The 14,481-nt window shown below is 33.7% G+C and overlaps 2 protein-coding genes across 4 annotated transcripts in view; one reads left to right on the top strand and one right to left on the bottom strand.

The window, feature by feature from the left end:
• The window catches only part of SNAPC3 (small nuclear RNA activating complex polypeptide 3), a 45,306-nt gene extending 33,345 nt beyond the window's left edge, over positions 1-11,961 (top strand). The window contains exons 6-9 of one of the 2 annotated variants that reach the window (XM_028525395.2): positions 402-484; positions 1,753-1,917; positions 4,250-4,357; positions 5,556-11,961. In XM_028525395.2, coding sequence (XP_028381196.1) covers positions 402-484; positions 1,753-1,917; positions 4,250-4,357; positions 5,556-5,703 — 504 coding nt within the window. In that variant the 3' untranslated portion in view covers positions 5,704-11,961. The remainder of the gene's footprint in view (positions 1-401; positions 485-1,752; positions 1,918-4,249; positions 4,358-5,555) is intronic. The other variant, XM_036021572.1, reaches the window with a different exon arrangement.
• The window catches only part of PSIP1 (PC4 and SFRS1 interacting protein 1), a 39,881-nt gene continuing 33,991 nt past the window's right edge, over positions 8,592-14,481 (bottom strand). Inside the window, exons 11-16 of one of the 2 annotated variants that reach the window (XM_028525343.2) lie at positions 13,809-13,864; positions 13,373-13,443; positions 13,078-13,179; positions 12,751-12,961; positions 11,277-11,379; positions 8,592-10,303 (exon numbers count right to left, since the gene is read on the bottom strand). In XM_028525343.2, coding sequence (XP_028381144.1) covers positions 10,243-10,303; positions 11,277-11,379; positions 12,751-12,961; positions 13,078-13,179; positions 13,373-13,443; positions 13,809-13,864 — 604 coding nt within the window. In that variant the 3' untranslated portion in view covers positions 8,592-10,242. The remainder of the gene's footprint in view (positions 10,304-11,276; positions 11,380-12,750; positions 12,962-13,077; positions 13,180-13,372; positions 13,444-13,808; positions 13,865-14,481) is intronic. The other variant, XM_028525333.2, reaches the window with a different exon arrangement.

The following is a 14,481-nucleotide window of genomic DNA, read 5'->3' as shown; positions in this document are numbered from 1 at the left end:
TCTCTCCCTCGATCCCTCCCTTCCCCTCTGTCTAGAAATAAATAAAAATCTTTAAAAAATAAAATATCTCATTGCTGTGTATGTATATAATAAAATAATATATTTCATTTCTATTTGGGTTTCTTTCGTGAATCTTAGGAGACTACAGATTTAAATCAAACCTAATGAGTAAAATAACAATGGATAAAATTTTACACCTTGACACCTGGTAACTAACATATTTTTTACATAAGAGTTGCCATTAAATGGTAAACAAATTAATGAATGAGTTGAGCTTGTTCTATGAAGTTTTATAAAGTCATTGTTAAACATTTGTGTGATTTTTTGGCATACAAATTTTTAATCAATACTTAGAATATTTTATAATTGCTTTCTCTCAATAACATCTTGTTGTCTTATAGGACCTATACAAATCAGCCTTCTTTTATTTTGAAGGAACATTTTACAATGATAAAAGGTACCCTGAGTGCAGAGATTTGAGCAGGTACAGTTTCCAAAACTCTTCTCCAAGTCTTTCTGATTTGTAGTTTTCAAAATGGTATTATCTCCACAAATCCTCTTACTGGTCTGTGAAGGATCTTTGCCAAGGAATAATTGTGTTGGGTTGTTTTGTTTGATTTGGAGTAAAAAGTTATTTCTTGGGTTTTAAAATATTTTCAAAGTTGGTCTAAGTATTAATAAGTTAATCAAAATTTTTATTCTAAAAAAATTTTCCTACCAAAAATTTACATCAACCATTTCAGGATCTTTGCCAGCTGTCCACAAAAAAAATTTTTTTAAGAATTTTAGAAATTGTAGTGAGTCTTATTTGAGCCTTAGATACATCTGAAAAAAAGAACTAAATCCCACTTAAACACTTTATTAATGTCTGTTCTTTGTATTAGGTGATAGCAGGAAGTTAATCTTTTGCTCTTTTTCTGCTTGGTTAGTGCACACGATTGTTTGCCCTAGGTGACTTACATGGTTTCTTCAGTACAGAGCATGAAACATCTATATCTAATCACCATGGCAGTTAGACTGAGCTTTTATTATCAATGTCCTAGCAACTGGAGAGAGAGAGAGTGTGTGTGTGTGTGTGTGTGTGTGTGTGTTTGATTATTTATATAAATTCTCTTTCATTATAGGCATTTTCACTTATATTCTAATGTAGCAGTTCTCAGTTTTGTTGGGCTCGGTATTTCTTTATACTGGAAATAATTGAGGATGCCAAAGAGCTTTTATGTGGGTTATAACTATCAATGTTTATCATATTAACAGTTCAGACTCAAATATTTTAAATATTGACTAATTTAAATAATCCTGTTAAACATTAACAATAGTAACATTTTTGTAAAAAATAAAATTTTCAGAACAAAATAGCGAGAAAAGTGATATTGTTATACATTTTCCATTCAGTCTCAAGTGATAACCCATGTGATGTAACCTCCAGAAAAATGGTCATTTATGAGGGAATAAGAGCTGGAAGGATAGCAGTAACATTTTAGGATTATTGTAAAGATAATTTTGACCTCACAAACCTCTGTGGGGTCTTAGGAACCACACTTTGAGAACTGCTGCTCTAACGGATAAACAAAAATTCAGAATTCCTAATTCCAATACACATCAACCACTATGGTTTTCATCTCGAGATGGGAGCTGTCTGGTTCATTGGAGGAGGCAGGTTTTGTGAAATACTGTAGTCACAGCCCATTTTCTGTCCTTTTTTAATTTTTTATGGAGTAATGATACATCCTTGTCTTTCTCCCTCCTCAGAACTATCATTGAATGGTCCGAGTCCCATGACAGAGGTTATGGAAAGTTTCAGACTGCAAAAATGGAAGACTTCACCTTCAATGACTTACATATTAAACTGGGTTTTCCTTATTTATACTGTCACCAGGGAGACTGTGAACATGTGATTGTCATTACTGACATAAGGTAAGTGGCAGTACTCAGAACATTTGTTCTGTTTTATTTCACAATATAAAAGCACAGGTTTTTGTTTTGTTTTGTTTTGAATACAAGGAGTAAAAGTAATGGTCAGTGCAGCTTGGCTTGGAAACAGCAAAAGTGCTTTCCACCCAGTGATCAACTTTGTATACTGTTTGTATTTTGGAAAATACATATAAGAAATGTTTTACTGTTTATTAGAGGGTTAAAAATCTATAAATATTTTTTAAAGTATCACCATTTGTATATTAGACAGCTTTTCTTCAGGTAGTAGTCATCCACTTTGTATACCATGTAGGCACGCTACAAATTTGTAGCTGTATTTCTCAGATTCATGTCTTTTGCCAAAATTTGAAGGAGATAAAAGGGAAGTGGGGTAGAGAAGAATATTTCTAATAGTTGACAAATAATTCTGATAGTTGACAAATAAGTCTTAATGATTTCATAAAGATTTAAAGTGGGAAGGACTAAAATAGTTTAAAATGAGGTTTTAAGATTAGTCATAATTTTATATAGATGGTATCTTCTCTCATGAATAAAGCTTTTCATTTCCTTATTTAGGAAATAATCAATTTATGAAGGACAAGGAATGAGCCCTCCTCTATCCCCATTTAGATTCCTTCTGAGAGACCATTTTAAGTTTTTCTTGTGGAGCAATGTTATACCCATATATTTATTACACCAATAATAGGAACTGACGTTTCAGAACGTCCTTGCTTCCATTTCTTTCGGATCTCAGTCAATAGTCTCAAAAACTTCATCTCCCATGCACTGATCCTCAGGAAGCTACCTGAGGTAGTACCTCACACAATGATTGGATCTTCAAAAAGAAAAAACACGGAATGCAAAACAGAATAACTAAGATATAAATGGAACCCTCAGAATGACTGGAAAGGGAAATTCCAGAACGATGGCTGTCTAGCAGCAGGAGAACCACGTAATCCAGGACTGCAGCAGGATGGAGGACTTGGGAATGGTGTCCAGAGCTACTAGACCTCCTGTCGGTGCATACTGATGGAGAGTATTTTTACCATTCTGTGGGAACTGAATTGGTGATGGGAACACTGAAAGCCCAGCAGATGCAAACATGAGAGAATTAGGACCTAGAAAAGAAAGTGTTGTTCAGTAAAAAGAACATAGTGTTTTATGTACCTTAGGTGGTTGGTAGTATTAATTAGTCATAAGTTAAACATTAAGTATCTATTTAACCAAAGTTATAGTAGTTCTGAGAGATGCTGAGGAGCTATTTTAAAAATAAACAGTTAAGAGTATAACAATTGCCCCTTGAAGAATTTTTGCAGCAAAAGCCGAGAGAATACATAAACCTCATAAATCTATGACTTTCAAAATTATATACTTATATCTTGAATAATGTGTTCTTTCAATTTTATATAAACTATTCTGCCTACTTTTACTCTCCTTACATTTCTTGTGGTGTAGGCATATTGCTACATACAGTGTCATTCCTTAAATTCATGGCAACTTGGAACATAGACTAAAAGTCATTTTTATCTTACAGGCTGATTTAATTCAGTGCCATAGTTTATTAATTAGTAAACTATTGAAAGTTCATTGGTCAATTTTTGATGGTGATATTGCTGCCCTTTCTTGCTGAAAAAAATAATAGTAAGAATCGAATTTTAGAATTGTCTGAGACCAGAGATTACTAGCATACCCTGAGCAGTCCCTTCATATTTCAGGTGAAGAGTCTGAAGTCCAGCACAGTTAAGGGACTTATCCAGACCCACTCAGCTGATAAGTAGCATAGTGGAGATTAATTTTCACTCACAGTTTCTTAATTCTGATACCTAAAACTAAAGTCGTACCAATTTACATTATGCCAGGAGTTAGATTTGGATTTTAATAGAGGACAGTAATCAAGAGCTGTGTTGTAGCACATGACCAGTCAATCTCAGTAGAATAGCTAGGTAAAATACTTAAATAAGATCAATTAGTTGCTCAAACTGTGTTCTATAAAAAAGGTTGAGTAAAGCAAGGATTCTCTGATGGAGTACATTCAAGAAATGATGCACATAGCATCTTCCTCCCAGAGGGTTACAGTGCACATTGCTATGAAAGGGGTGTTTGGGAAGTTTCGTAGAAGGCATTGTTCAATCCAAAATGCTCTGTGGGAGAACGTGTTTTGTGGAACACAATTTGGTCAACTTGGTGTAAAGTCATTTTATATGTAAAACTTTTATGAGAAAAAAAAATTATATCTACATATGTTGTTAGTGTTGAGGCACAGATATCTTGGATTCTTTACATATCACTAAAATTTGCACTTTAATATTTTCATTTATTTTCTCATGAACAAAAGGCTTGTGCATTGTGATGACTGCTTGGATAGGAAACTTTATCCCCTTCTTATCAAGAAGCATTGGCTATGGACCAGAAAATGTTTTGTCTGTAAAATGTACACAGCTAGGTAAGTGATATTTAAATATATATATATTATATATATTTAAAGAGGTATTGGTTTTCAGCAGTCAGGTATTTTTGATTTTTGGTATTTCAGTTGTCTGTTTTATATCTGAGGACTTATACTTTGAAGTATAAATAATATAAAGGATTTTTTAATTAGGGAAGTGCTGCAGATCACTTTACGTTACAACCACATTTTTAAACAAGAAGGAAATTAATTATGTGTAGCAGAAGTCCAGGGGAAGGTCAGACTGAATTGGTTGATACAATGCTCAGTGTCATCAGGGAACCATGTTCTTTCTGCCTCCTCTCTGCAGTTTACAAAGTCAGTTTTGTCTAGTTTCTCCTCAATGAAAAAGTAACACAGCATCTCACATGTAGAAGTCAAAATAGGGTTTCATAAAATTTCTGTTGTGTGATTGTGCATGCTTTGAGTATTTCTTTAACTGGGGATCAGTCAACAAACCATGCAGAGGAAAAGGAGAATTTAGTATCATCAACTTGTTTTGAATTCCGTACCACAATGTGTTTTTCCAAATGATAAATAGGAAAACATAAATCAGTTATTAGATCAAAGTAGAAAATTCAGGGGTAGGTAACATTCCATGAGGTGCAGAATTCAGGTAAACTGAAAAATAACATGTTCAGTGGTAACTAATAACATCTATCAAAAACCAAAATTTCAGTTGAAAAATGTTGCCTATATTTCCCATTTGTATGCATTCTTTTAACATTTTATCCTGAATTCTAAGTAAAACAACTGGAATTTTCCAACTAGCACTCATTTACCAGTTAGAAAGATAAATTAAGCAAAAGTTATCAGATCTGTAGCATCTAATTTATTGTTTTTCAAGATGGCCTCTTGAAAGAAAAGGGTTGTGTTCATGAGTTCCTTGGATAGGTATGTCATGGTAAGTGTATGCTTTTTCCATTATGGATTTGTATTCTTCTCTGTGGACCTTAAGTAGTCTCTCAGAGAAACAGCATTCTGCAGTATATGTGGTAGTTGCGCTGTTGCCTTGTACAGGACTGACAGGGATAAATCTATCTGTGTATGTACAGAAAATCCTATGAAAGGTTATAATTAGATAGGATGAGAAGGCAATAGTGGGAGTTATATTTATATATCATTACACTTCATAACTCACAGCTGAGAAAGTTAATTGTAATGATGTTTTGTTTTGTTTTGTTTTTGACCACAGATGGGTGACGAACAATGACAGTTTTGCACCAGATGACCCTTGTTTCTTTTGTGATGTTTGCTTCCGAATGCTCCACTATGATTCAGAAGGCAACAAACTGGGGGAATTCCTCGCTTATCCTTATGTTGATCCTGGAACCTTTAATTAATAACAGAATATGTGCTCTTGTAGGAACAGGACCAATCTGAAACAAGCAGCTAAAGTTACCTTCATTCCCCCGACAAAGTTCAAATTACAAATTTTCTTACAAAGTAACTTGATTGTGTTTAAATGCTTAGAAATATATTTTAGTATTTATTACAAAGTATAGTTCTCAGTGCGTTTTGCCCATTTTCAAATCTGTTTATCTGAGTTGTAGGAAGGCTTTATGTATTCTGAATACAAACCTTTTGTGAGATATATGTATTGATTTTCTCCTAATCTGTGGCTTGCCTAGTTATTGGGTTCAATTAATGATACATCAAGTGGTGGGGTACTTTGAAAATGAGACACTACATGAATAATAAATATGAGATCTTGAGTATATACGCATAGCTTTACAGAAGTAGCATTTGAATTGAAGCTTCCTTTTTAAAAAAGATTTTATGTATTTATTTTTAGAGAGAGGGGAAGGGAAAGAGAGGGAGAGAAACATCAGTGTGATCCTGTCTCAGGTGCCCCCCACTGGGGACCTGGCCCACAACCCAGGCATGTGCCCTCACTGGGAATCGAACTGGAGACCCTTTGGTTTGCAGGCTGGCACTCAATCCACTGAGCCGCACCAGCCAGGGCTGAAGCTTCATTTCTTGACAACTTTTTGTGAATCACGAATACTGAGTTTAAAATGTATGTCAATTTAGTATTTTTATTAACTAAATAATCTCATGTAATATGACTACTGGGACATGGTAATTCAAGATTCTATGGATTATTAGCTCTGACTCACTTATTCCTGGGCAGTAATACCCAGTATTCTCTGTGCAAAAAGAAGAGTTTTTCTGGCTCAACACCTCATTTTTTTTGGCCCCCTTACTATAATTCTCTTCTCTCATTCTGGGCCAAAGGGCAAGTGTGATCAATTCCGAGGTTTAGGCCATCAGGGAAAATTATAGCTACGATATCTACTCTGAAATGTTTTTGGAAATCTTTTTTTTTTTTGGTGGGAAATTAAACTGTCCTTTAAAATTTCATTTTCTTCTAGGTTACATTTATAAAGTCAACTGAATTCCACACTCCCTGGATGGGTAAGAACATTTACCATATAAATCAAAAACTGATGAAGCCTATAAGTCTATATGTTTAAAATGTTGACATTAAATGTTTTATGGACTTAAATGTGACATGTTCAATTAAGAACTTCTTTCTAGTATATCTAGCACTGTTCTCATTCACTGATTCAGTCAATATGCTAGAGAAATCAACATAAATAAGTTGTCCCAACATGGCTGGTTTACGTTATTCCCTAAATTTGTACTTTCATGTTTCCAATGATGATTTAAAATTCTGTTGGAAACCAGATTTACCCAATTCCTCCAAGTTCCTCAGGTAAAAATGAGTTGATTTTTAAACTGCATTCCTTACAGCTTTTACTTTGTATACAAGCGTCTTTTTTTACTTTTCTTCTTTTTTGTCACTTCATATTCTCAAAACAAAAATTCTGGGAAGTGAATTATAGAGGAAGCATTAATCCATGTGTGGTGCCAGTCAGTTTATTTTAGTGAATGAAGATGGTCAGTTAATACTGAATTCTTGTTTTATCATTTATTTAGAATATTGTCCGGCCGGTTCTTAAGGTAAATCTTTTCACCAGGATTACAAGGCTCAGGTATCTATTATCATTTCCTGGTAAAATCTAAAAAGCTAACCTAACCAGATCACTTCCAGAATTTGCCAGTGCATTGTATATCAGATACACAGGTGTCACCAAAAGAAACTCCCAGCTTCCAAACAGGCATAAAAGACATCTTGTATCAGGGATTTTATAGCTGCAAATTTCAACATTAAACATGACTGACTGAAGTTACATATTTTATCTAAAAAAGCAAATATGAAAGCAGGATGAACTCGAATTAATATCCTCTGTATTTAGAAATGAATTAGACTTTAATATATAGTCATTCACAGTCTAGAAAAGCAGTGCGTATTTCCTGAAACATCTTTTTCAGGCTTCATTACCTTTTAAGGATAATTTGTTCTCCCAATCGCATCACAATGTCTTTACCAATCTCTAAAGCTGGGGAATTAGACAGCACAAATTTGAATACATTTCTGCCTATTTAGCAGGTTCTTTTCTTAAGGTATAATCGTGGGCCAGTGTAACAAAGTAAGTTGCTAGTGAAACCTTCAGAGCCCTGTAAAAGCCATTACTCTTGTATAAGCCACATCATCTCGACCCAGCACCTTCAACCAGGTAAGTGTATGGGTATACTACGATCAATCTGTTGTCCTACTATTTGAAACCACACAACATAATAGCAATTATAAGGCTTAAGGTACTCCATTCAAGCTGTTTATACATAGAAAGTCTGATTTAGATTCCCTGATTTGGATGGTACTTCTGAAATTTCTCCCAAGCGGCTGAGAAAACCAACAATTGATTCTGCTGAATCATGCATAACTTACTCTTTTAAAATATTATCCAATGTAAAACATTATACAGTGGTTTAAAAAGCAGCAATGAAATAGGTGGTGTGTACACATATTTTTAAAAATGTGGGTTTGAGGGCTGAGGCAGTGGTCTTAGCTCTCTCGTTTAAATTATCTCTTGAATGACTTGTCCAGTTCTGTTTTGACCAAATACACACTTAAATTCAACCAATGCTTCTGAACATTCTTGATGATTACGATTTTCAAGATAGTTCTGAGGTTTTGTGAATTATTGATGAAGAAAAATATCTTGAAATGAGGGTTCAGATAGAGGAGGCAACTTGTGTTTTAATGCCACATAATCAGAAGATTTTGTGATTCTTGGTAAGCTGTGTAGGCCTGTTGGGTCACAGAAGGAAAGGGAGGATGGACTAAAATTAACATTTCCTTTATTTTTATCATTTTGAGCTTATTAGTTTCCTAGTCTCTCCAAACAACACAATCTCTATGGTGAGGTTAACTCAGAAATTACTCCCTTGGAAGCCAAGCCAGAATTCCAACACATTTTTATAAATAGCAAAGAAGTAATTTACTAGTACAGTTTGATTAAAAAAAATTCTTTAATCAAAACAAGTTTACATGTTGACACTTATGGCTTAACAAGAATATGTCCAAATTTTAGTTGTCCTAAGGACCAAACAGATATAATAGGAAGAGTTCCCTCAAAACACTGAGTCCTAGGTTCCATTGTAAGACCTCTCAAAATTAAAATTCCAATTATTGAAATAATTCAACTTTCCATCTATTGATGAAAACAAAATTATCAGAGGTCAAAACATACAATCTATGCCACATGCAAACACTTGAGTATTAAAAGTCTTTTTCCCGTATTCATAGTTTCAAAACAAACAGTCTTAGCTACCAAAAACCACCAACTGACCTAATTATATGATCTTAGAAATACTATCTGTTACAGTTAGCCTTAACTCTTTTGTGTTAACATGGGGTCACTCAGATTTATTCCAAATATGTGAATATAACAGACTATTCAAACCATTCCTTTACTTTGCCTGCTGCCTCAGAGAAAGCTAATGTTTGTACTTTTTGCAATCCTGTCACATGTACAATGCAGAAATAAAAATTCCCTTCTGATATAGCCATGTTTTTAAATAGGCTAGTTTCTTTATATAGTCTTTACTTTTATTTACTTCATAAACATCATGGGTTGCTTTCCAATTAAAAAAATACTACTTGCTAACTTTCTTAAATGAGTGTGACTTTTTTAAAAAATTCGGAAATGTCCCAAAAATAAACTTTTATCACTTAGTTTTCAATTTCAGCTACTAGTGCCTGTAAAGGACCTTAGATTGGCTGGACCCGTAGGGCCAGATTCATTCCTATGTACACCAGTTCTGCTCTCCACAAGAAAGTCCTGTGGCTGCTGAATTCCCAGCCACAGAATTAAATTAGTTTCTGAAGTTAACATGAGTTTTGTATCTTGTAGAATTGTCAGTTCAATGTCAGTTGGGTATCTAGTTGTCATACAAAATGGCATACAGACCACACACATTGTTACAAAGCAGCAGGATAATGTAGCACAATGTAGACTGAGGTTAATTTTAGATAGAAGGGAATAATTTTATAGAAGTAACATTTTATCTTTCATAAAAATGTATAACTTCTACAAAAACCACAAACAGTGAAAAGACAGTCTGGTAAATCCAAGATTTGTAAAAACTGCACAAAACCCACAATATTTGGGGAAAGAGTAAAGGTTTTATACAAGTAGCAGTTTTAAAAATGTAACTTTACTATCAATTACACATTAACATACACACACTAATTGAAAATATGCTACAACCAATGTCTGGAAAAGCAGTTCAGCATTTCCTAAATGAACCTTCCCTCACATTTACTGTATAATGTAGTTGTTAATACTGCACAAAGTACACTTAACCAATATTTAATTACTTTTAAACAAAGATAAAGGGATTTTCCCCCCAAAACAAGTTTTAAACATCAAAACCTATTATAAAAATTTAAAACTTTCAACAGTCTAAATATCTCAAATGAAAACCATTACAAACTTCGCAAATGTTCTTTATATTCCAGGTATGTCAACTTAGTTATCTAGCGTAGAATCCTTCAGAGATATTTCGGTCTCCCTCTCTTCACTGGATGGCCTACAGAAAAGTGGGGGGGGAAAAGGTGTGACAACTGGGATTAGGGGACATTTTTCCTCCAGAGAAAAAAAAAGTATTAATATGTGCATTATATGTTTTTTAAATCACCCAAATATTTAGTCATTATTTTTCGTTGGAAATTTATTTTACTGTGTTCTACCGACTTCCCCAAATATATGCAGATCAAGCACAGTAACTCAGGGCAATATCATGGCCCAGGCCCTTTCCATCATTTCCAGCTTTAAAATGAATTCTCTTTAAAAGACTTTACTTTTTAGAGAGAGGGGAAAGGAGAGAAACATCAATTGGTTGCCTCTCTCATGGCCCTCACCAGGGACCTGGCCCACAGAGCCCAGGCTTGTGTTCTGACTGGGAATCAAACCAGGGACTTTTCAGTTCATAGGATGGTACTCAACCCACTGAGCCACACTAGGCAGGGTTAACATTAATTCTCTTTAAAGAACTTGAAAATGTCAATACCTCTGACACCAGCATATTACAAATCTAAATGAAGGGATGATACACACCATGCAGGACTTCCCTGAATTTCAGAATTACAAGGGATACTTCATTCCAAGGCTTAATATATTAATATATAGTGGAACAAACCAAGACTTGGATAACCATGGCTCCATATCTACAACGGGTATCATACTACAAAATAGCCTGAGATTCTAGATCTAATTTTTATTATCCTGTCACAATTCAAGAAAGTATGGACATGAGTGAAATTAGTCCAAGGAAGAATAGTTAATTTTTAAAAACTGGATTCAGGCCAGCTCTCTAACCTTGAACACAGGCAGATTAGTTGTAAATAATTTTCTTTCATTTTTGCCTTTTTGATCTGCATCTTTTTCCTGAATTCAGGAACTGAATGATCAAAATATAATCCCCTTATATTTTGAACCTTGAGACAACAACATGATTTAAAAATCAAACGCACACATTACGACCCACTGAAACACGTCCTCACTTTTTCTTGCTGCTGGCCTCATCTTTGCTGTCTTCATTGCTGTCTCCGTTGTGTTGAGGTTGATTACTGTCTTGATCAGAGCCTCCATTTAGAGTCTTTGAACCTTTGTAAGGATTCCAATGGGGGGAGGGGGGACTGTTAGAGCTTCCAATAATACTTGTGAAGATGTCCTCTAAAGTTCACAATATACAACATGAAATTTCTAATACTTAATGTATTTTATTTGTAATCCTTAGGGCAGCTGACGCACATACTTTAAGAAGCAGGGTTGCTATATATATATTTGTGGGCACAGGAAGTAGATCATTATTCTGATTATTCCATTTATTACTGTTATCAGCAACAAAATGACACAACTGTTTGGAGCATTATGATTCATTGTATTTCTCAGAAAAAATGTGAATCACAGTAAAATCTTATATATGTCATTATTGGTATTTTAGAAAATGTAAAAAAAAGTCTTAACATGATTTTGTGCCCTGTTATTAAGAAAATGAGAGCCTCCATGTAAATCTTATTAACAGATCTCCCCATGGACATGAAATAAGGGGGAGAATGCTGGTGGGAGGGGGTAGAGAAGAATAAAGAGGAGAAAAATGTGACAGCTGTAACAGCATAATCAATAGAATATATTTTTAAAAAATTCTCTTAAGGACACATATATAACATTCCCTAATACATGAGTAAAAAAAAATCCAACTCCTTTTGAGTATTGGTTTCTACATTAAGCAGCAGCTGCTAAGATGTTTAATAACACAGAACTGGGGAACAGATAATGGTACTGACTCTATTTTAAGAGTCCATCACAGATACAACTTAAAATATCTGTCATTCAAATCACGTATCTGGAACTGGCTTTGCAATAATCTGCTGGGGTGTCACAGAAAAACTTGATCAGGGCATAATACAGCAATAGTCATTTGCTGGTAACTGCTGAAGCTGGGTGATGGACATAGGAAATTCATTTCTCTCTACTTTTGTGTAGGTAAGAATTTTTCCTAAATTAAATGAAAAGAGAATTATTACCAATAATGTCGACTTTTGAATAACATGCGTTTGAATTGCTGTATTTCAATAAATGCTGTAAACATTTTCTTAGGTTTTTAATAATGTTTTCTTTTCTCTAGCTTTATAATAATATAGCATATACTATACTATATAATACACAAACTATGTTAGCTGACAGTTATTAGTAAGACTTCCAGTCAGCAGTAGTGAAGTTCTGGGGGAGTCAAAAGTTATACGGAGATTGTTGACTGCAAAGGGGGTTGGTAACCCTAAACCCCACATTGTTCAAGTCTAGTAATAGTAAACAATAGTATTTACTACTAAATTTTAACTTGAAAAACAAGCTATAAGGTTGACATGACTACGTTCCACACTAAGTATAGAAGAGACCTTTTTGTAGTTTAATGTAGATTTAAGGTATTAATGATATATCAAAGCCATTTTTTAGGAAGCACTCACCACATACCTGTTTCCTTTTCTAGCTTTTTGTTTGGCCCTTTCTTCCCTTGATCTTTGGTTTTATTTGCTTCCTCATGCTGTCTTTGCTCAGCAAGAGATTTATTCAGCACTTGTGTGATTACAGAATCTCCTTCACCAACCAAAAACATGTTCTTAAACTTGTTATACAACATTGTAGACTTTTCCATGATAATCTGACTCACTTTGAATCGCCGAATCTGAGAAAACAAAATATGCATTCATAATTATTTTCCTAATTGGTTTTTAAATGTTATTTTTTAATGAAGTGGTTTTGAGAAAAATTTTAAAATCTGCATGACTTAAGATTGCTTACTTTTTTCAGTGTTGTAATCATCTCTGTGTGTTTCTGAGCTTGTTGCATTGTGACCTGAAGGGAAGCTAATTCATCCAAGGCCTCAATACATCTGCTCACATCCTTCACAAAACAGTAATTTCATAACTGTTAATTACCACAACCTTTGTAATCTATTTCTAAAGATTACTTTCAAAATTTCAAACAAGGCAGTACAAAACAACTGGTGATAGTCCCTTTACTTATAAAACCATGTGAGAAAATAAGAAGCTATAAAAGCAGCATTGTATTTTTAAATGAAGTATTAAACACTTACAAGATTATCAATTTTGAGTGAATTTTTAATTTCAGCATGTATCCTTTGAAGTCGAGAATCCATTGATGTTTCTATAAATTAAAATGTGAAAGAGTAAGTAGTTTTTCCAAAACCAGTATTTCTGTGTAACATTAGCAAAGTATAATGGAAAGATTTTGTAATTTAAAAAAATGTTCTTAATCTGTCTACATCACTAATCTGAATTAATCAGATAATGAGCATTAGAATAATAAACATGACTCCTTAGCAAGTTCACCTGGTTATACTTACAATACAATGCAACGTACGTAGAATCCATTAGAGATTTGAAAAGTTTATTTGTAGGGTTTTAAGAACATAAAATGACTTTTTAAAACCTACACATGAAAAATTAAGTGTCTGTATAACTTCCTTTCTTTGTGTAACTTTATACATCTTAGAAAGTAAAGTAACTAACCTCGCTTCTTCTCCACTTTCTTAACTTCTGGCTTCTTTCCTTCATCTTTATTCTGCCTATCAAATGTTAACACAGATATTTCAAAACATTGGAACTTTGTGACTGATTACCAAATGCTCACAATCCCGTAAGTAAAAATTACAATCTCTTTTCTTTAAAATAAAAAGTCATCTAGATTACAAGTAACTAACTGTAGTTCTTAGAACTCTGCAGTGCCATAGCATTAACTGCTATAAATACAAGCAAAACTCAAAACTTCTAAAAACATGCTAAAATAATCTAACAATCTCATTTTTCATTGGCATTATAAATAATTTTAACAGTCACCATGGTAAAAATTTTTTCCAACAATAAATAGTGTATTGTTGTAAGACCAGTACTGGGGTCAATGGACAAACAGGCCATAGTGAGAACAGAGTGCCTATAAATGTTTCATCACTTCTACATTAGGCTTAAAGAAATAATGTGATAAAAGACTGGTTTAATTTTTCCCACGTCTCCAAAGGATAGGTAATTTGATTCATTTCAAAGTTAAATAAACTGTTTAAAGATAGTACTATTTTATAAAAATATTTTTGCCAATATATTGAGTTTAAACATTCACTAACATTTACATACCATTTCACAAAAGAAAAGGTACCATGTTACTGTAAATGACTTAAAAAGAAATTCT

Source organism: Phyllostomus discolor, chromosome 3, assembly GCF_004126475.2.
Source record: "Phyllostomus discolor isolate MPI-MPIP mPhyDis1 chromosome 3, mPhyDis1.pri.v3, whole genome shotgun sequence".
In the NCBI taxonomy this organism is placed as follows: domain Eukaryota; kingdom Metazoa; phylum Chordata; class Mammalia; order Chiroptera; family Phyllostomidae; genus Phyllostomus; species Phyllostomus discolor.
Note: the sequence above shows the minus strand (reverse complement) of the source record. Positions and strands in the feature narration are given on the sequence as shown.